General features: G+C 40.8%; 1 protein-coding gene across 1 annotated transcript in view; it reads left to right on the top strand.

Annotated features, from left to right (window-relative positions):
- LOC100982736 (dual 3',5'-cyclic-AMP and -GMP phosphodiesterase 11A) overlaps nt 1–21,149 on the top strand; it is a 275,174-nt gene extending 254,025 nt beyond the window's left edge. Inside the window, exon 18 of the mRNA XM_034954574.3 lies at nt 14,846–21,149. Coding sequence (XP_034810465.2) covers nt 14,846–15,001 — 156 coding nt within the window. The 3' untranslated portion in view covers nt 15,002–21,149. The remainder of the gene's footprint in view (nt 1–14,845) is intronic.
- The last annotated feature ends 768 nt before the right edge of the window (nt 21,150–21,917 follow it).

The following is a 21,917-nucleotide window of genomic DNA, read 5'->3' as shown; positions in this document are numbered from 1 at the left end:
GCCTATGAGCCAGTAAAATCAAAAGCAGGTTAGATACTTCCTAGATAAAATGGGAGTATAGGCATTTGATAAATACACCCATTCCAAATGGGAGAAATTGGCCAAAACAAAGGGGCTAAAGGCCCCATGCAAGTCTGAAATCCAGTGGGGCAGTCAAATCTTCAAGTTCCAAAATTATCTCCTTTGACTCCATGTTAAAACAAGAGTTTTAGCATCCAGGTTATGCTAATGCAAGAGGTAGGTTCCTGTGGTCTTGGGCAGCTCTGCCCCTGTGGCTTTGTAGGGTACAGCCTCCCTCCCAGCTATTTTCATGGGTTGGCATTGAGAATCTGCAGCTTTTCCAGGTGCACAATGCAAGCTGTCAGTGGATCTACCATTCTGGGATCTGGAGGATGGTGGCCATCTTCTCACAGCTCCACTAGGCAATGCCCAGGTGGGGACTCTGTGTGGGGGCTCCCCCCCACATTCCCTCCCACACTGCCCTAGCAGAGGTTCTCCATGAGGGCCCCACCCCTGCAGCAGACTTCCTTCTGGATATCCAGGCATTTCCGTACATCCTCTAAAACCTAGGCAGAGATTCCCAAACCTCAATTCTTGACTTCTGTGGACTTGCAAGCTCAACACCACATGAAAGCTGCCAAGGTTTGGGGCTTGCACCCTCTGAAGCCACTGCCCAAGCTGTACCTTGGCCCCTTTTAGCCATGGCTAGAGTGGCTGGGATGCAGGGCACCAAGTCCTAGACTGCACACAGCAGGAGGACCCTGGGCTTGGCCCACGAAGCCATTTTTTCTTCCTAGGACTCTGGGCCTGTGATGGGAGGGGCTGCTGTGAAGACCGCTGACATGGCCTGGAGACATTTTCCCCGTTGTCTTGGGGATTAACTTTCAGCTCCTCATTACTTACGCAAGTTTCTGCAGCTGGCTTGAATTTCTCCTCAGAAAATGATATTTTCTTTTCTATTGCATTGTCAGCCTGCAAATTTTCCAAACTTTTATGCTGTGTTTCATATGCCCTTTAACAGCAGCCAAGTCACCTCTAGAATGCTTTGCTGCTTAGAAATTTCTTCCGCCAGGTACCCTTAATCATCTCTCTCAAGTTCAAAGTTCCACAAATCTCTAGGGCAGGGACAAAATGCTGCCAGTCTCTTTGCTAAAACATAACAAGAGTCACCATTGCTTCACTTCCCAACAAGTTCCTCATCTCCATCTGAGACCGCCTCAGCCTGGATTTCATTGTCCATATCATTATCAGCATTTTGGTCAGAGCCACTCAACAAGCCTTTAGGGAGTTCCAAAGTTTCCCACATTTTCCTGTCTTCTTCTGAGCCCTCCAAATTGTTCCAAACTCTGCCTGTTACCCAGTTCCAAAGTTGTTTCCACATATTCAGGTGTCTTTTCAGCAATGCCCCACTCTACTGGTACCAATTTACTGTATTGGTCCGTTTTCACACTGCTGATAAAGACATACCCAAGACTGGGTGATTTACAAAAGAAAGAGAGGTTTAAGGGACTTACAGTTCCATGCGGCTGGGGAGGCCTCACAGTCATGGTGGAAGACAAGGAGGAGGAAGTCACATCTTAACATGGATGGCAGCAGGCAAAGAGAGAGAGCTTGTACAGGGAAACTCCCATTTTTAAAACTATCAGAACTCGTGAGACTTATTCACTATCACGAGAATAGCGTGGGAAAGACCTGCCCCCATAATTTAATTGCCTCCCACTGGGTTCCTCCCATGACATGTCACGTCTAAAACCTAGGCGGAGGTTACAATTGTGGGAGTTACAATCCAAGATGAGATTTGGTTGGGGAGACAGCCAAACCATATCAATATTCCAACAGCAAGAAACAGATAGGGACAAGGGCAAGAGAATGCACCTCCCAGCAGAATAAGCCCCATTTAAAGAGTTTTCTCTGAGCCTTTATGAATTCTGCTTACATCTCCCTGGCCACTCCTAAGCTCAAGGTAAATTAAAATGTGTATTGGGTAGGCAACTAACAAACTCTGCTAGGGATACCACAGTTCTGGCAGAATAAATGACCATGTCCTTAAACAGGGCAGGAATTATAAAGCTAGAGCCCTTTAAGCTCCATTGTTTTCTAGTCTGAGAAGAACTCAGCTGTTATGAACCCACTGAATCAGCTATTTAAGTCCTTGCCTCTGCCTAAGTCTTTTCTTATTATTTCACCCTTGGTCGTGTTGCCAAACTTCAGCCTTGTATGTAGGTAACCTTGAACCCTGTTCACTCTTTTCCAGGGTGACTCTGCCTCTTACTTGCCTTCTGACCAATCTTGACCTCCATAGACCTATGTCATATGAACAAGTCTGAGACCACAGCAGCACTTGAGTCTGTTAAGGAAAACATTTATTAGCTAATGAGATATTCCTGAAGATAAACAGGCAATTCCTATCTAGAAATGCACTTTTCATTCATAATTCTAACCAGCAGGCTGACCTATTCAAACTCACATGCCAGCATTACACATATGGTAGGTGGTTACTAACTTGGGCTCTGGAGTCAGAGCCCTGGGACCAAACCCTGGCTCTGTGGCCCCAGGCAAATTATGTAGCCTTTCTGAGCCTGATTTTCTCCTCTCTAAAATGGGTTGATAATGCACATACCTGGTAGTTTTGAGAATTTAATGAGATAAACTATATGAAGCACAAATATACCACAGTGTCTTACACAGTTACATGTGTAACCTACATAAATAATTATTATTAATTTTCCAACTTCTGCAAATAACACAAAAAAGATATGTTTTTAAGGCTGGTATCTTTAATGTGAATGCTTAAAAACAGCCAAGGAAGTCTGGGCTTCCTTCTGTGTTCACCATTATAGCTTGATTATTTGTTTTTCAAAGCAAGTTTTAAAAACTGCTGGAAGCCTTCTATGGTAGTTAATACATTATCTTAAGCAATTTAATGCAAATTAATTTTTACACAACCTTGAGTTTCAAAAGCCATTGAACTGGGGAGGGAAGGAGTGAGGTTTAGGAGGAATCTGTTTGCTGCCTCCCATCTGGACTCCACAGCCAGCTCTGTCTGCTCTCACATATAGTAACTAACACTTTAGCTCTCTCCTGCCAAACGCACCATGTGGAGTCTAGCTTTTTTTTTGACTCAGTAAAACGTGAAAATGCATATAAAGATGTGTACTTCAGGATTTCTAGAAAACTTGGTGGAATGATTTTGGCATTTCAAAGTTCTGTTTTTGTACCATAACCCAAGTTTTCCATCAGTCTTTATGGTTTTGTTTCTGTTTTGTTTTGTTTCTGGATTTCATTCTCTCTTGCTACCACAATACTCTTTTCTGATAGGGTCTTATAGGCCACATTGAGGGATTTGGACTTGCGATGATGAGCATATTCATATCAAATAGGAGCCACTGAAAGTCTCAGAGAAGTGAATGGCAATCTCAGGTTTCTGTTTCTGATTGACTGCTCCATGGTGGCTTCCATATGGAGTACCGATTGGACAGTGGCAGAGGAAGGCTGGGAGACTGGTTAGGAGGCTGCAGCAGATTTAAAACAATCAGGGGGATGATGGTAGCCTAAACCAGGATTGTGGAAATGGCAACAGAATCATGTTCAAAGAAACTTTGGAAATGGGATTGACAGGACTTTTGTGACAGATTGGATGTTAGGGGAAGAGGAAGATGTCATGGATGACCCATGGATTTCTGGGTAGGACAGCTAGATAGATGATAATGCCCAGTTCCCTGACAGAGTAAACGTAAGAGGAAGTCTTGAGGGAAGGTGAGGAATTCAGTTGTAAACAGTCCGTCCACTGAGTTTCTGGCCTCTACAACCCATAAAAAAGTAGAAGGCTGGAAAGCCAAAGTGATTTCCAGCCAACTGCAGCACTGAGGTGTGGCATGTAAAATCTGGGAGTATCTCAGATTAAATCATGAATAATCTTAACCTTTGGACCTAAGAGGGATTAGCAGTTCAACAATTCACTAATTTATAACTTAGGCTCTGCTCCCACAATTGGCTACCTGTCTCTGAAGTCATACACCTTGAACAGGAAGCTGTTTCTTGAAGATGCTCTTTGCATCTGTAACTGCTGGACAGGCACACGAATTCATGAGAATTTCAGGGCCTGCCACCATTTGCATGTTCTCTTGTCCCTCCTGCTGAAGAATCTGAGCAGAGATGATAACAGTTGGTCATATCATCAGTGATTTTCCATTTCAAAATACCAACTTCCAATGATTTTTTTGATATTTTCCTCCAGAAAGGGAATAATCATGGTAGTAAAGTGATCATGACCTCATGACAGGAATACGCTGCCTCAAACAGATACGTAAGATAAGTTCCAAGTCTAACTTTATAGTTTTAAAAATCAACATTAAAAAATACTCTAAGTTCTTTCTCCTCTATGGTATATTGTGTCACTTAGTTTCTGATTCTCTTGGGTAAGGTGGGGGTGAGAGAAGTCAAAAAATACTAAGTGATGTCACTAGCAACTCTGGAAATAGATTTCAACAATAGGGGGCCAAAACCATCTTCTCTCTTTGTCCTTTTTTTTCTTAATAAATGTCTTTTTTTCTTAATAAATGAATAGTCAGACAATTTCCTCAAAGTTTTAAAAAATATATTAATGACACCGTTGGACATTTTCAGGTTCAAACACTAATCTGGTTTTAATTTGATGGGGTTCCTCTATGCCCCTTTCCAACAACAGAGTATAGGAGTACTCACATTTTCTAAGAGCATCACTTCTCTCTGCTCCTCCCTTGTCCCATATCTGCCCTATCTATCCAGCAGCTGGGTTCCAAGAGGTAACTGTGGTCAACTAATAAGCACAAACTGAGCCAGATGATAACAGATGTGGACCACGATGGCAGAGAAACACAAAGGCCAGGATCTGGCTCCTAGCAGGTTGGCAAACTGATAAAAACAAAGGCCCAGGAATAATGGTAATAAGAGAAAATATATCCATTTCCCAAGTGGCTCATTCTGGATGTGATTTTACAGCAGGATTTTGTAGCAGGTCAGAACATCCTAACCCCACTCTCAGCCACTGGCAGCTGTCCTAGCCTTAACCCTTCTTGACCCTGCCACTGTTCTATGGGGAAGAATGGAGGAGAGGCTGCTGCTTCCTGGGGTCACTGTGCCAGATGTTGAAGATACAAAGATAAAAGGCCTTGTTTCCACTGTCTCTCTGAGCTTGTGGGATACTAAGCAAGACAGAGTTTTTAAAACCAGTGATAAGGGACCTCTACTACTAGCCATGGTTGAGTAACGGGCCAAAACAAAACAAAACAACAACAACAACAAAACCCCAAAACCTGAAAAATATATGAAACAACACTTTTCAGACAATGGGCAACAGACAACATAATACAGTGGTTCCTGAGTAAGGGGAATGAATGAAGTGAGTCCTACAACTGTTCCAGCTTGTGGCCTGGAGAGAATTTCTAGGCCATGGCACAGGCAGGGGGAATCCAGGCAGAGCCCAGTGATCTTGCTGAGTTAAGGAGGCAGAGCTAGGAGTCTAGGGAGGCCAAAGAGGTTACAGTTCCCAGGGAAGAGTAAGAGAGAAGAGAGGACTGCACAGAAAAAGCCCAGAGATCTGCAGAGGGCCACTTTGAGTCTTCAGGTTAGTGATGTTCATCATATCCATGTGAGGAAACTACTGAGGCTGAAGCAAAAAGGAGCAAGTAAAGTGATCCACAGAGGTCACACAGCCTGGGGAAAATAGTCCATGCTCCTGCCAGCCAGAGTACCCAAGAAAAGCCTTGAAATACATGAGGCATTGGATACAGTTCTCAGAAGGGTATTGCATCAGTAGTGGGAGCAAATTAGCCCTCCACAAAAAAAAAGGCTGCTTTGGACCCAGCTTGCGCAGCTGAAAAGCAAGCCTCAAAGGGATTGAATTATTTCCAAATAACCTGACTATATTCCAGAACAAAACTGAAGAAGGCTTAAAGCAAAGGAAAAAAAATCCATCACCCAACAATATAAACTTTACAATGTCTGATATTCATCAAGAATTATCAAGCATGCAAAGAAGCAAAAACATCTGACCCATAATAATTAGAAAAATCAATCAATACAAATTCAGAGATTATATAGATCATAGACTTGCTAGAAAAAGACATTAAGATAGTTATTATACTTAGATATTTCGGAGGGTAGAGGAAAGATTGAGCATGATTAAGGGGTCATGGAAGATATTAAAAAGACCCAAATCAAACTTCTAGAAAAGAAAACTCTAATTTTTGAGGTAAAAAAAATATAGTAGGCTGGGCGCGGTGGCTCACACCTATAATCCCAGCACTTTGGGAGGGCGAGGCGGGTGGATCACGAGGTCAGGAGATCGAGACCATCCTGGCTAACACGGTGAAACCCCGTCTCTACTAAAAATACAAAAAATTAGCCGGGCACGGTGGCGGGCGCCTGTAGTTCCAGCTACTCAGGAGGCTGAGGCAGGAGAATGGCGTGAACCTGGGAGGCGGAGTTTGCAGTGAGTGGAGATCGCGCCACTGCACTCCAGCCTGGGTGACAGAGCGAGACTCCATCTCAAAAAAAAAAAAAAAAAAATATATATATATATATATATATACACACATATATATATATACACATATATGTATGTGTATATATATGTATATATGTGTGTGTATATATGTATGTATGTGTGTATATATATGTATAGTAGATGAGATCCATAGCAGATTAAGCCCTGCAAAAGAAAAACTCAGTGACGCAACAGAAACTATCCAAAAGGATATAGAAAAGATGGAAGAGAAATGAGCAGAGCATCATTTGAGCTGTGAGACAATGCCAATGGCTAAATATGTATGATTAGAGTCCCAGAGGGAAAAGACAGATGTAAAACATAGCTGAAGACAGGATGGTGGAAATAAATGTACAGAACCAAGATTCTCAATGAAGCCAAGCAGAAGACACATGAAGGACACTACAGCAATGCACATGAGAATCAAATTGCTGAAAACCAGCACTTTTAAAACTTGGCTTAAAAGGAGCCAGAAGGGGGAAAAAAGACAAGTACAAAGAGACAAAAACACAATCCAGAACAGGATCTTTGAAGAACTGCAAAAAAATACAAATACCTTTTCAGTGCGATAGATAGAATTGGAGAGATGGAGAGTGTGCTACAGGCATGCCTAAGGAAGGAGAGTTCTGGTTCCATACCAGAAGACCAGAGAAGACTTCACAGAGAAGACAGAATGTGAGCTGAGTGGCGAAGGATTAGTTCTCTAGGGAAGGAATTTTTTACACAATGCATTAGAGTCAGAAAGACTTAGGTAAACATCCTGGCTCCATCTCTCATTATATGACCATGGACAAGGCACTTAACCTAAGTGAACCTCAATTTCCTTATCTATAAAGTGAAGATGATAAAAGTACCTACTTCGTGGGACTGCTGTGGAGATTTTATGAGATAATGGCCTTTAGGCCCTGGCCCTAGCCCAGCACAGTGAACATTCAATATATAGAAACTCCTCTTATTTCTCCTTCCTAAATGTCTTCAGAAAAAGGAGGTGAGGAAGAGTATGTATTTGGCCCAAGAAGAAGTCTTTCCTTCTCTGCTACCAGAGATGCTGTTGGGGTTCAGACTGTAGCTAGTTACTTTTATTCCTCCTTCTATTTGAGGGGAAGCTGAGTTCATTGAAGACCTGATGGAGACGAGATAATGCTTAGAGGCAGCAGAGCAGTGGTTCTTACCTGGGAAGATGCTGCTCCCCAGAGGACATCTGGCAATATCTGGAGACATTTTTGGTGGTCACAACTTTGGGGAGGGATGCTACTGGCTTCTAGAGCATTCTATAATGGAAAAGACAGCCCCCACCATAAAGAATTATCTAACCCAAAACATCAATAATACTGAGGTAGAGAAACCCTGCAGTTTCAGTTCTTCACTTACCAAGTGAATGACCACGAGTGAGTTCTTCATCCAGGCCTTGGTTTTTCTTAATTATATATATAAAAAGAGGATAATAATAGTAACCATTTCGTAAAGTTCCTGAGAAAATTATATGACAGTGTTAAGCACTTATTACAGTCTGACTCCAACTAAGCATTCAGTAAAAGTTTGCTAATGACAGTAAGAGTCCATGAAACACACTGAAAATACCTGTAACTGGTAAAAATGATTGATATACTGTAAGAGATTTCAGTAGATTCAAGTACCATTTGGGGAGTTTCTTTCAGAGAGGGAGTAAAATCAAAACCTTCTGGACAACATGATTGTGATGCTTCAGTGATACCAAGTGTACTGTGTAGAAATTAGCATCTGGCGTATACAGAGAAGAGAGGGATCAAATTCTAGATTTGTGTATCCTTCTTAGCTCTACCCACCCTCACACTATCTTTCCAAGGCCTTAATCTAAACAGTAGCTGTGGTTTCTGTTCCCTCTCTTTTGTTAGTATGGCTATTATAAAAATCCTGCTATATAGCTTAAGTAAAATTATATTTGTTGATTCAGCAATATCTACCAAAATGCAAATACACATTCCCTTTGACCCAGCAATACCCATTCTAGAATTTGACTCTCTGATAAACTTCATACCTATGGAGAGGCTATGTACAGGGATATCCATTACAGCATTATTTGTAATGGCCAAATATAAACAATGTTTGGGTTCCATCAAAAAGGAACTGGTTAAATAAATTTTGACAGCAGTGGAATACTAGATAGCCATAAAAAATGAGGAAATCTAATTTTGTAGTGATATGAGTTTTTCCCAAGATATATTAAGAATAAAAGGCAAAGTGCAGATCCATCTGTATGGTGTACTACCATTTGTAAAAAGGGGCAAATATATTTATGTGCTTACACATTCAGAAAATTTTTCTTGATTATCTACTCAAGACACTGAAAACATCTGTTGCCTCTAGGGGAGGAAACTGAGTGTCTGGGAAATAGTAGAATGGAGATTTTATATTGCACCTTTGTACCCTTTTGTATCCGTGGAACTATGAATGTGTTCCTTATTCAAAACATAAATAAAATACGGAATAAACTGTATATGCTGGTCACAAGAGAACTCAACAGTGGAGTGTGAATGAAATCAGGAAATAAGTGGGGTCCCTCAGCCACCTAGATGACCAGATGCCCAGGCTGTGTCCCATAGTGGGGCAAGTATCCGAGGTCCTGTCTGCGATGGGCCAGGAGGGAACTGGAAGGAACATGGGGCCCTAGTGATGTCAAAAAGGTTGCCCCAAGGGAGAAGCACTGCATCCCAAATAGGGTTTTTAGGTCAGCATCAACTCTAACCTACACTTGAAACAAAACCTGAGTTATCAGTCCTACACTACTAAAGAAAATTCTGGTTTAAAGAAAGAGCACCCTAAGGATTAGAACAATTAGGTAGAAGTTACAGGGGTATAGATTTCAGTTCAACATAAAGGAACAACATTTTAAAAACAGAACAATCAAAAACTAAATGGACTCCCCTGGGAGGTTGTGCATGCACTGCCTCTGAATGGGTTTCAACGGTGGCTGTGTGGTCACGCAGTAGGGATGCCACAGAGGACAGTCAGGTGTCTTGAGGCTGATGCAGCCGCATACGTAACCTTTAGAGTTCCTCCGTGTGTATATGGAGAGTGATCAGATGGGTGCTAAGTTTCCCCCCTTCTCTTTCACTGAGGAGCAAGTCAAACTAGACTAGCATTCTCACAGAACCCATCCCGTGTCACTTGATAAGAAACTTTTAAATACTAGAAGCAATTCTCTTGCTGATGACTCACTACACATAATCATCATAAGCCCTGGAATTTAGGTTCGTGGATAAACCCTTGCTTTACTAGTATTTTAATAGTTCCATATTCTCTCAGCTAACTGCATTTCTGTAACAAATTTAGAGTGTAAGAGTAAGTCGGCCGGGCGCGGTGGCTCACGCCTGTAATCCCAGCACTTTGGGAGGCGGAGGCGGGGGGATCACGAGGTCAGGAGACGGAGACCACCCTGGCTAACACGGTGAAACCCCGTCCCTACTAAAAATACAAAAAAATTAGCCAGGCGTGGTGGCGGGCGCCTGTAGTCCGAGCTGCTCGGGAAGCTGAGCAAGAGAATCGCTTGAACCAGGGAGGCGGAGCTTGGAGTGAGCCGAGATCGCCCCACTGCACTCCAGCCTGGGCGTCAGAGCGAGACTCCTTCTCACAAAAAAAAAAAAAAAAAAAAAAAAAAGAGAAAAAGTAAGTTTTCAAGATAGGAGTTTTGTTACCTTTGCCTAGAACCAGCACCTGGCCACAGGAAAACAATATTCTAGTATGGCAATTCTGTGTTTCAGGAGAATATAAAACAAAGAGTAAGAGGAATTCTGAGAAATATGTATTCCTCCTCCCTCCCCAATTTCTTTATTCCATACAAAGGAAGCGAGAATGAGAACAAAGAGCAAGGATAAAGGGAAGAAAGCTGTTTGGGGCTATGCCAAATAAACTTAAATGGCTTAAGGAATAAATTGGTGGAATGATTCGAATCATGGGCAGGTGCTATGAATGTAATTTAGTAAATGCTTGGGTACCTGCCAGGGAAGAAAAAAATGTGTTGCTTTTGAGATCATTTCCCAGCAGCTTCATAAAAGAAAACTGATTACAGGAATTTAATAAGTAAAACAGAGCCAGAAATATTGTAATCAAATGAGTTTTTAATTACATATCAAGCAGAAAAAAATTCCAATTTATGCTCCTGGGATTAAAAAAAATAAGTTCTGGAGAAATGCTTTTGTAGCAGGAAAATAACATAAACACTAATTTCCATAGGAATTATAGTAGTCAGTTTAATTAAAAGGCTTGATCAGAGTAAAGAGGAGCTGGTGCCAAGCTATACTAAATAAAACCATGGCAGTTGTGGCTCCCTCACACTATTGTCTAAATAAAAACACTGTGCATTGAGCGGAAAACAAGCACCTGTATTTTTCTCATGGAAATAAAGGGTATTTTGATCGCTGCTGGAGTTACAATGTTGCTTTGTTTTATTATCATATGAAATAACTAGTAAATTTGATTTAAAATTAGATGTTTCTGTTTAGTGTGATAAACATCACTGTTAAGAGAGAGACAGAACATACTCTGTCTTAAGGACATCGGGCTTTCAACCCCCACCCCCACTCCGTTAACTTACATCTAGTTACATTTTACTCATATTCATATAACTCCCTGGAGCAGAGGATTATTTGAGCAGATAAATTAGGTTTACTAACAGGTGGTTTGCAGTTGTGCTTGGAGTCATACACTCTGGCATTCTAACAGAAAAAGAGCTATTCTTCCTGCTGGAAGACTTACTATTGACTACTCCCTAACCACAGTCATGCTTGGAGAAGGCTTTTCACAAGGTGTGCTGAAATCATAGTGGTTTAATGATATGTTCACCTTTTGTCCCCCTTGTGATGAATGGGATGCACCTGCAAGGTGTTTACATGGGACCAGGGATATAACCCTGTCCACAGAACAAAAAATAGCTAACTGACCCAAAGCATAAAGTGGGAAATCACCTTTCCATAGGCTAATAATCTCACAACTTCTGTGTTCTTTCTTTTATTTATTTCTTTATAAGGAAAATAAAAACTACCTTATAGGCCTTAGTGCAACAAGAAAGGGAAACTTTAATTTGTCAGAATTTTGGGGAGCCTGGGAAAAAACTGGCTGGCTGGCAGTCCAGATATGTATAAAAGCAGTGAGCTAGGGCTGGGGAGAAAACTGGATTACTCTCCATGGGGTAAAAGACTGTGCCCTTTGAGATGAAAAGGAGTATGTAAGAGTAAGTCAGTGGGTAAGTCACTTCCCCTATGACAACCTCTAAAGTTCGGTGCAGTTAGTAGGCATCCAAAATGTTGAGGGTGATGGGATTTCCTGTGAAAAGGGGAAATAAAGTGAAATACTGCATTAGGAATGATGCAGAATGGAGTCAAGAGGGCCAAATAGACTCAAGAAGAAGTCAAAGAGTACAAGGAAGTAAGACTTGGAAATCACTGGGAGGAGTCTGAAAGGTCCCCCAGAGCATGCAATAGATTTGAGGTCTAATCTCAAGTCTAAAGGGTTGGGGAGGCCTCAAGTGATATAAGATTACATTCAAAGAACAATGTCAGAATTCATGAGAGTTGTATACATATGCAAGATGATGGGTGATAGAATTGATGGATAAGAGGAGAGAAGAAAGGAGAGATGGGTATGAATAAGTCAGAAGGAAGGTCCTGGTGTCAACCCTTACCCCAAATTGATGACAACAGCAATCACATTCAATGTGTCCTCAGAAGTTCATGTCTTCAGTCTCCTCATCACCATCACAGTCTCTAAAAACAGGAATGATACAATTACTAGCTGGTTGGAATTGTGCATTGACAAAGGTTGAAGCCATACAATTTCAAGATGTGTATCTTATTATTCCTTGGTTTTTCTTCTTGACTCTTTAAGAGCTTCCCTTTTATGTTACATCCTCAGCAGATTTCTCTATATCTTCATTCTATATGGCAGGCTAGTGTCCTATCCCTGACTTTTACTTGAAAAAAACAATGGTTTTCTCCATAGCTTCCAAAACAAATGGAAAGATTACAAAAGGAAGCCCTAACTTCCTATATGGATTCTTACCTTCCTCCTGTGATGGAAGGGCTAAGGATCATTCATGATCCTAACATGTGGGGGACATGTTTTATCATGTGTAAGATGCACAGTCATTGTGAGGAATAGCTGAGATGAAGTATGTAGAGCAGCCGGCAATGTGTTTAACACATAGGAGGTGTTAGGTGTTAACAGAAGCTCCCCCTCATCCACGTGGGATGCCAGCTTTTTATACTTCTTTCAGACCTTGGAGACGGAAAACAGGCCCAAGAAGTATGAATGCTTAAAAATCCATACATTCTCATTGATTCTGTCCATTTTTAAACTGAGATTATAAAATACCATATATATATATTTTTTTGTTTGTTTGTTTTTTGTTTTTTGTTTTTGAGATAGAGTCTCACTCTGTTGCCCAGGCTGGAGTGCAGTGGTGTGATCTCAGCCCACTGCAACTTCTGCCTCCTGGGTTCAAGCGATTCTCCTGCCTCAGCCTCCCAAGTAGCTAGGATTACAGGCATGTGAGGCATGTGCCACCATGCCTAGGTTTTGTTTTTTTTGTTTGTTTTTTTGTGTGTGTGTGTTTTTTTTTTTGCATTTTTAGTAGAGATGAGGTTTCACCATGTTGGCCAGGCTGGTCTCAAACTCCTGACCTCAAATGATCCACTCACCTCAGCCTCCTAAAGTGCTGGGATTACAGGCATGAGCCATATTTTAGATGTTCTGATCATTTAACCAGTTAGAAACATAATAGAAAGATTCCATTCAAGGCAAAACCCAAAAGTTAGTAGTGTCTATCTCTTGAGTTATGAGATTATAAATTATCTCCATTTCCTTCTTTTTAAACCTATTGTTTCTATATTTTCTAACACTAACATGTTACTTAAAATATATAAAATAACTGTGAAGGGAAGAAAAGTTATTATTTTTAAAACAACCCCCCAAAACCTCATGGTTTAAAAGGACAAAGACCATGTTTCTAAAAGTTAAATGTCATCAAAATCTTATTTCCCTTTTCATTGAGCTGTCCAGAAAATTAAAAGGCTCCTAGATCCTTTGTTACATATGTTTTACATGGGTGGCTTTACTTATTATTCATCTTTACAGGCATATAGGTACATAATAGAGATTTTTGCTGATCATATTTTACTGGTTGAATATGTTAGAAGCCTTTCATTATGAAAAGTAAAAAAAATAAAATAAGGAAAATGTAGATATTCATGCATTTAAAAGAAAGAAAATAATCAGTAAAGTAGAGAATAGTAGAATTTTCCTGTTGGGCAGAGTAAACTCCATGCTCCTCTGACCTGTAAAATATTTACCTATTGCTCTTTAATCTGAGCTCCTTGAATTTGTTCTAGTCCCAGTTCAGAAACAAAATCCTCGGCCCTGCCCCCATGTTACCCCCTATCTTGGAGAAGCCCTCTGATATAAAAGCTGAAGAAGGACTCATTTGCATTAAATTAAAGTAAGCCATCTTACTTTTAGGGCTCTCGTTCCACTACCAGGGGCAACCCAGGAGCGGTGAGACAAGCTTATACCATTTGGGAACAGGAGGACTCTTAAAAACACACACACACAAAATTAAGCACAAAAGAATATACTTAGAAGGGTCTGGCACAAGTGAGGATGCTGAAGCCTGACTTTCATCAGCCTGGTGGTCCATCTGCCCCTGGCCACACCCTACATTTCCTCTTCCCTCATCCCCCTTTCATCCCTCTGTCACTCTCTTCCACACTGCTTCCCTTTCTGCCATGTCTATTTCCATGCATGTTTCCATGCTTTGTATATTTAGCACAACTCCCAGATCTTTAGCTTTAAAAATGAGCACCTCCTCATTTCAGGATTTTACCTGACCTTTCCTATTCAAGTAAGTCCACCCAGAGTCATCTATGGTAAAGCAATTGTAGGATTATTTTGTAAAAATTTAAGTGCATAGTCAATTGAGATCTGGAGCCCTCTGTGGCAGGCAAAGATGCACATGTAAGTAGGCCTATGTGAGCTGGATATTTTGTTTCCTGTCTTGCTTGATGTAGTTGTAAAACAGGATTTGAGTCTACATGGCTGGTGTCCCCTAGAGTTGTACACAGCCAGGCTGGTGATGTCTTATTTTTTCATTCTCTAAGTAGGCTCTATTAATACAACATATTGGTGTTAAATGCATATTTACTTCTTGTAAATAGCTCTTGTTTACCAAAATAATCATCACTTTCATTTCCTATAGCCAGTTTCCATTCTCCTCATAAATGAAAAGTGGAAAATCATGTCAGTTACTCTGTTTCCTCTCTCCTCCACCTGTGTTTTGTTTTGTTTTAGGCACTGGTGAAGGTCAACGTGAAACTGAAGCCGATGCTAGATTCAGTAGCTACAAACAGAAGTAAGTGGGAAGAGCTGCACCAAAAACGACTGCTGGCCTCAACTGCCTCATCCTCCCCTGCCAGTGTTATGGTAGCCAAGGAAGACAGGAACTAAACCTCCAGGTCAGCTGCAGCTGCAAAATGACTACAGCCTGAAGGGCCAGTTTCAGTCCAGCCATGTCATCCTTTTGTTCTTTTAGCTCAGAAAGACCTAACATCTCAAGGATGCACTGGGAAGCATGCCTGGGCTTTCACCTTGAAGCATGGTCAGCAGCAGAGAGAGCAACGGGAAGGACAAAGAAAGAGGTGGGGCAGGGAGCACACCCCAGGACCCTCACTTTTCCCTAATGAACACGCATGGGCTGAAATGAAGGCTCTGGGTAGGGGACTGTTTTGGATCCAAGGACCTGTGGACAGTCGGCCTACTTACTCTGAGCTGAGGGAACACTGAACAGTAAAAGCATCATTAGCGCTGCTTCATTTTGTATAGGGCTTTTCTGTTTGTTACAAGCCAAACACTGCCTGTCTTTGCTTCCTGTCCCTGAATGCCTTTTTGTGCCAGACTGTCCCAAGAATCCTAATTTGTATTCCATAGAGGTATTTTATTTTTAATCCTAGAGCTTCTTATTGATGGATCCTTTAGAATTGCCTACCTAAAAGGTAAACTATACTATCCTTATAAATACTGATCAATCCCAGTTCTCCCCCTAAAAATGAATACATAGTAGGACTATAGCAAATGTGTTTGATGGGTAATTCTAGACTGGGACTATGGTACCCTTTTCCAGAGTTTTAAAATTCAACCTTCATTACAGACAAAGTTTTCTCCCAGAAGGAATGGATTGATAGATTTTGATTAAAGTAAGGGTGGAAGGAAATCTGTAGCTGGATTTACCACAAGTGAAATCTAGAAACTATAGTTCACAGGACAGAGCAGAGCCATGGAGACTAAGCATTGACTACCTTGAGTTCTCCTAGTGAGGAGTTCTGGTATAAAATTTAAGATTACTACCAGTAACCAACTTAAAGCAAACTATAGGGGTCCCTAATTTTGGATTTTTCCCTAAGTGTAAGAAACAATGCTTCAAATGTTAAGAAATAACAGTCTGGGCAAAGAACGCATATTCTATAGGAAGCCAGGTTTACAATAGGTAAGAATAAACTGTATTAAGTAGATGTAATGACTAGAAAGCTGCTTTGCTCCCTATATTGAGAAATTGTGGACATGTTATGTCTTATCCAAAGAACATTGGGCTAGAAGATAGATTTCTATCCCTAGCTTTGGCATTATTGACTGGATTGACTTGAACAAGTCACTTAACTTCTCCAAGCTTGTTTCCTTATTTGTCAAATTAGATTACACTAGGAAACGATTCTTGAACATGTTTTAACCTTACAACTCTTTGTTCAAATAAATCTTTCAATGAATCCCCAACATATAAAACGTCAAAAAGCTGAATTCCTATGTGAATTATAAGCAGGGTTTGGACATCCAGAGCACCTACAAACCTTCATCTCTTTGATTACATACATGGGGGTCCACAGGGACTCTGAAGAGTTTGAAAATCCCTGGCCTAGATTAAACCTGAGAGCCATTCTAGCTCTTAAAAAAATCTAAAATTTACGAACCATTTTTCTTGTTATTGTTTTTGTTTCTTTGTTTGTTTGTTTTTTGAGACGGAGTTTTCACTCTTGTTGCCCAGGCTGGAGTGCAATGGCGTGATCTCGGCTCACTGCAACCTCTGCTTCCTGGGTTCAAGCAATTCTCCAGCCTCAACCTCCTGAGAAGCTGGGATTACAGGTGCCCGCCACCACGCCTGGCTAATTTTTGTACTTTTAGTAGAGACAGGGTTTCACCATGTTTGCCAGGCTGGTCTCAAACTCCTGACCTCAGGTGAGCCACCCATCTCTGCCTCCGAAAGTGCTGGGATTACAGGCGTGAGCCACCGTACCCGGCCCTTGTTATTGTTATTAATCATTATCAATCATTAACTTTACAGATATTAAAGAAATAGGGGCCATGTTCTACATGCGACATTGTTTTCCTGGCACACAGTAGACAATTCAGGAAATGTTTGAAGAAGGAATGGGTAAAATTAAGATACCAAAATGGAAGTGAGGGGAGAGCAGGTAATTGTAGAGAAAAAGACTCTTTATGGCAAGAAACAAAGTAAAAGAAATGTATAGACCGGGCGCGGTGGCTCACGCCTGTAATCCCAGCAATTTGGAAGGCCGACGCGGGCGGATCACGAGGTCAGGAGATCGAGACCGTCCTGGCTAACACGGTGAAACCCTGTCTCTACTAAAAAATACAAAAAAAAATTAGCCGGGCGCGGTGGCAGGCATCCGTAGTCCCAGCTACTGGGGAGGCTAAGGCAAGAGAATGGCGGGAACCCGCGAGGCGGAGCTTGCAGTGAGCCGAGATCACGCCACTGCCTTCCAGCCTGGGCGACCAGCGAGACTCCGTCTCAAAAAAAAAAAAAAAAAAAAAAAAAGTATAAACCAGACTAAGAGGGGAACAAAAGCAAGAAGAAAAAGAAACGTAAGAACACCAATAAAGGAAAGACAGGGACCGAGACAGGTGGTTAAGGGAAATGAAAAAAAAAAAAAAAGTGAAAGTCAATCCAAACAAAGAAAAATGGCACTTCCAACCAAAAAAAAATGAAGGTGTAGAACCCTGTCATCAATTGCTCAGAAAAGAGAGACACTTGAGCAGGGAGGGGTTTGAGAAAGGGGAGAAGGAAGGAGTGAGAGCCCTAAAAAATAATGTTCCTAGCTACCCTTTACAGCTGTCTCTGCAGGGAAGACTGGAGAAAGTAGAGGGGGAAATGAATGCAGGAAAAAACTGCCTCTGCAGAGCAGGTAAGAGGAGGTTGTTCAGATTTATGGATTTTATTAAGCCAGTTTTCTGTATCACTCTGCTATAAAGGAAAATAACTTCTGCAGGGCTGTCTCTCCTCCTTCAGGTGGGGAACAAAGGGTGGGTGGAGTCAGGGACAGAGTCTGGTCTGCGAGATCGTGATGTGTCTGCAGCTCCGAAGCACTGCAGGTGTTTCTGGGTAATGTGCCACATCATGTTTATATCACAAACAGGAATTGAAAATCAGTCTGTGTGAGGCAGAGATGAGCCCACATCTGTTATCCTCCCCAACAATAAATAAATAAATAGCCCAGACAAATGGATGCCAGTCCGTCTACAGCAACATTTTAAAGCATGTGCTTTATGACAAAACTGGACCCAGGGTCTGACAGAGACTGCAGGCTGCCGTGAGCACTGTAGCTATCCTGAACGTTGATGCTACATATTGCTAAGGGGAACATAATTTATAGCACAAACCCTACAGCTTCCACTAAGGTTGAGTTTTCCTCTCATTTTCTTGCCGTTTTATTGGCTTCATGCATGGTTGCCAATAGCAACATCCACTGGTAGCAAGGGGAGTTCAACACCATTGCAATCTGCCATACAGTGGAGCCCTGACAATGTCAACCATCAATCTAGTAGCTGTTTGTAATTGCCTCCATCTATTTCTCCTGTCTTGAGGTATCTTTCCTATTGTGGGTCAAGATTTAGAAACTGCTGACTAATGCCATGGGTCTGTGTCTCCATGACTATGAAGCAGTGGAAAGGAAGGTAGCAGCTTCCTGGTGCTAACAACCCCAGAGGTTAGAGGTTGAACTCCTGCGGGTTTCAGGCGTTTTTAATCCCTTTTCTAAATAATTTATAACTTTGCAAGAATGTGAGGCATATGCAGTTATTCATATAATCTGCTTTTCCAAAAAAAGGAAGTTTCCCAGTCCTTACTATTAATGTTTATTTCCTATTGGAGAAAGACATTTGAAATATGAGCCTTCTTGTAAAAACTCAAACTGACCAGATTATGTTTGCTTCCTCAGGTCTCTTGGCATTAATTGTTGAAATAACTTCATCCTACTTTTTCGATGAGATGTATGTTTTTCAGACATATTTATTCTTACTAGTCACTATGTAGCTAATATGTGCACACTCTACAATGTAGTGGCAATCCTGGTGGGTAGGGACAGCTTCGCATACTGCAAAGGGTGCCATTCAGTGCATAGCAGACTGGAACTCCCTCCTAGCTTGGCCACCAGCTGAACCTGTAATCTTAGGACTCTCCAAGTCTTAGAATCTCCATCTATTACATAAAATCACTGACTTTTATTCAGTCCCCACACCAAAGGACCAAGATGTGTTTAGCTTTAAAGAAATTTTCCAGATAATTTTCTTTTTTATTCTTCTCAAATAAAATAGCAACAAACCTAAAGCAGTCATCTTCTTAATAAAGACATAATAAAAAGTTACATATACGGGGTAGATGTAAACACAATCATACTACAGATGTATCTTGAGCCTGTCTCTAATTATGATGAAAGATGCAGTCATCAATACAATTTTAAAAAAGATATGTCCTTCTTTTTTTGAGACAGGGTCTTGCTCTGTCACCCAGGCTGGAGGGCAGTGGCACAATCACAGCCACTGCGGCCTTGACCTCTCCAACTTAAGTGATCTTTCCTGCCTCAGCCTCATGAGTAGCTGGTACCACAGGTGTGCACCACCACACCCAGCTAAATTTTGTATTGTTTGTAAAGACGAGACCTCACTATGCTGACCACGCTGGTCTCGAACTCCTGGGCTCAAGCAATCCTCCTGCCTTGGCCTCCCAAAGTGTTAGGGTTAGAGATATGAGCCACCACACCCAGCTTATATGTCCTTTTATTTCATAAAAAACAATTTTAGATTATCTGATATCATACATATCCCATAAATGGTAGTCATTTAGAAGTGAATTTATAAAGTTAAGTCAAGAGAAGTTAAAACTGCACATGCATTTTGTTTCTAAAATCTGAGATGTCTATGCATTTCCAGGTATTGTATATTTGCAAATACATTGGGTTAGAAATCATCTTTAATATTTTGTGTTAGTGTAATAACAATATTATCTAATATTAATGCTACCAGAATCCAGTTGCTTTTTCTGTGTATCAAAATTTATCATAACTTTTTCCACTTACACTAGGTGATTAAACAGAATCTGCCCAATTTATTCTGCAGTAAAATTATTTTAAAATCTATTTTTCCTGCTGACTCTTAGAAATTGCAGAAAGACAAAAACCAGTTTCATCTCCAGTAATAGTGTGAAACAATTTCCTTCCAGTGGGACAGAAACCTAGACATACTAGGGAAAGATTTAAATATAAAGAAAAATGCCTAGGCTGAAAAAAAAAAAAAAACACCAAAACACAAAAAGGATTCATTAAAGCAACAGAACAAAACCTAATTTGGGACCCTAAAAACTGGCAATGCCACTGTAATGAAGTTTCATTATCTGCTTCAGAGTAACAGTCTCTGAAATTGTTATTCTGCTACATGCTGTAAAGAACTCCCAAAACTCAAATGTATCAGGAAATGTAAAGGTTAAGTCTGACTACAAGAAGGCCAAAATTGCACCAGCTTCCTAAGTGAAGAATAATAGAATAAAACATATAGAGGGCAGAAATAAAATGAGGTGTATCTGGAGAATTTCATGATGAGCATTTAGATTTAGCAATGCCCAATGTCATGCTGACACTGTTTGTCATGACCTTGTCTTCAGCTAGTAATTCGGGGTTGTACTTTTTTAAATTTAATTTTGAATGTTCTTGCATGTTTGGTACCTCTCTCCGCACTGCTAAAGATAAATTGTTTATCTGTATAACATAACTACACCAATGTCATTTATTGTATACGCTAGTACACAAATTTGTTTTTTTATTAAGTAAATGAAGTATTTGCTGTGAAAAATGTATTATTTGTGCCATTTATATCTGTGTTCATTTTCTGTGTGTATATGCGTGTGTATTCGAATCTCAATTTTTCTTTTACTCTAGTTTAGATTAAGACATATTTAGATGAAATTTTAAAAATAACATTGGAAATAGGAGGCTAAGTTTTGTTGAGTCTCATTCCCTTGGGGGGAAATTGCTTTTGCCATTTTATTTTCATGTACAATAACCTAAAAAGGATCTCCTACTGACTTCCTTCCTAATTATTATTGTTTTACACGAAAGAAAGGAAATATGTTTTCAATTGAGTTGTTTGAAATCATTCACTTTGTGTAGATTTCCCAGACTGATGTTTCATTGTAAGAATATTACATTATAGACCGCTTGACCATTTCACAAGCAACTAATCCATAGTTTTGGAAGCCCGCTTTAAGAGACCGGAATATCTTTGTTTTTAATAAAATACTTAGAGTTTAACTAAAGCTCTGGAATAATCTTTATTTCTTTTGAGAAGGGTGATGTCAGGGCTGAAAGAAGGAAGCAAGCATCCAAATACCTACGGTTTAAATGTTGACTGTTAATTTAGTCCATTAACCTTGTGTTGATCTGTGATGTTTTCATGTGTGAGAGGGACACTAGGACACCCCTGTCCATATAGCTTTTTAAAGATGACAAAAGGTTCTTCAAATTATCGAAGTTTTTCTGGAGGTAGGAGAGTCTGCGGCCAAATGCTGGGTTCCTGTGTCCGTTACAGATTGCTCAAATTTGCATGGGCAATTACACAGGGGGATTGCATCAATGCAGGGCCGCTAGCCACACTGTCACCATACAATTACACAACGGCTTCGGTGCTTAAACTTTAAAATTCTTACACCATTGTGCCTGTTCTATTAGAACAAACTGCAGCAAATGATCCAAAGCCAATTCAAATGACTGGAGAGGAGGTGCCCAGGGAGAGAGAGAGAAGAGGTGCAGTGTGGCCCACTACTGGCCAGCATAAGCAATCACCATTGCTGGCTGCTGCAATCACTGGCTTCTTTGTGCTTTGCAGTCTGCAGTTTTAAAGTGGGGCCCACAGTAAGGCTCACCTAATTCACAGAAGGGCTGTGAAGATTACTGAGGGAAGTTAGGCAAGGCAGGCCTGATACTCAAAGTACTGCATAAACACAGGGGCTTGGAGTAGCTCTTTGTTTGAATGGTTGATTTTTTTTTAATGCTGCTGTATCCACAGTTTTGCCTTCTCTATTAAT

This window comes from Pan paniscus, chromosome 13 (assembly GCF_029289425.2).
Source record: "Pan paniscus chromosome 13, NHGRI_mPanPan1-v2.0_pri, whole genome shotgun sequence".
In the NCBI taxonomy this organism is placed as follows: Eukaryota; Metazoa; Chordata; class Mammalia; order Primates; family Hominidae; genus Pan; species Pan paniscus.
Note: the sequence above shows the minus strand (reverse complement) of the source record. Positions and strands in the feature narration are given on the sequence as shown.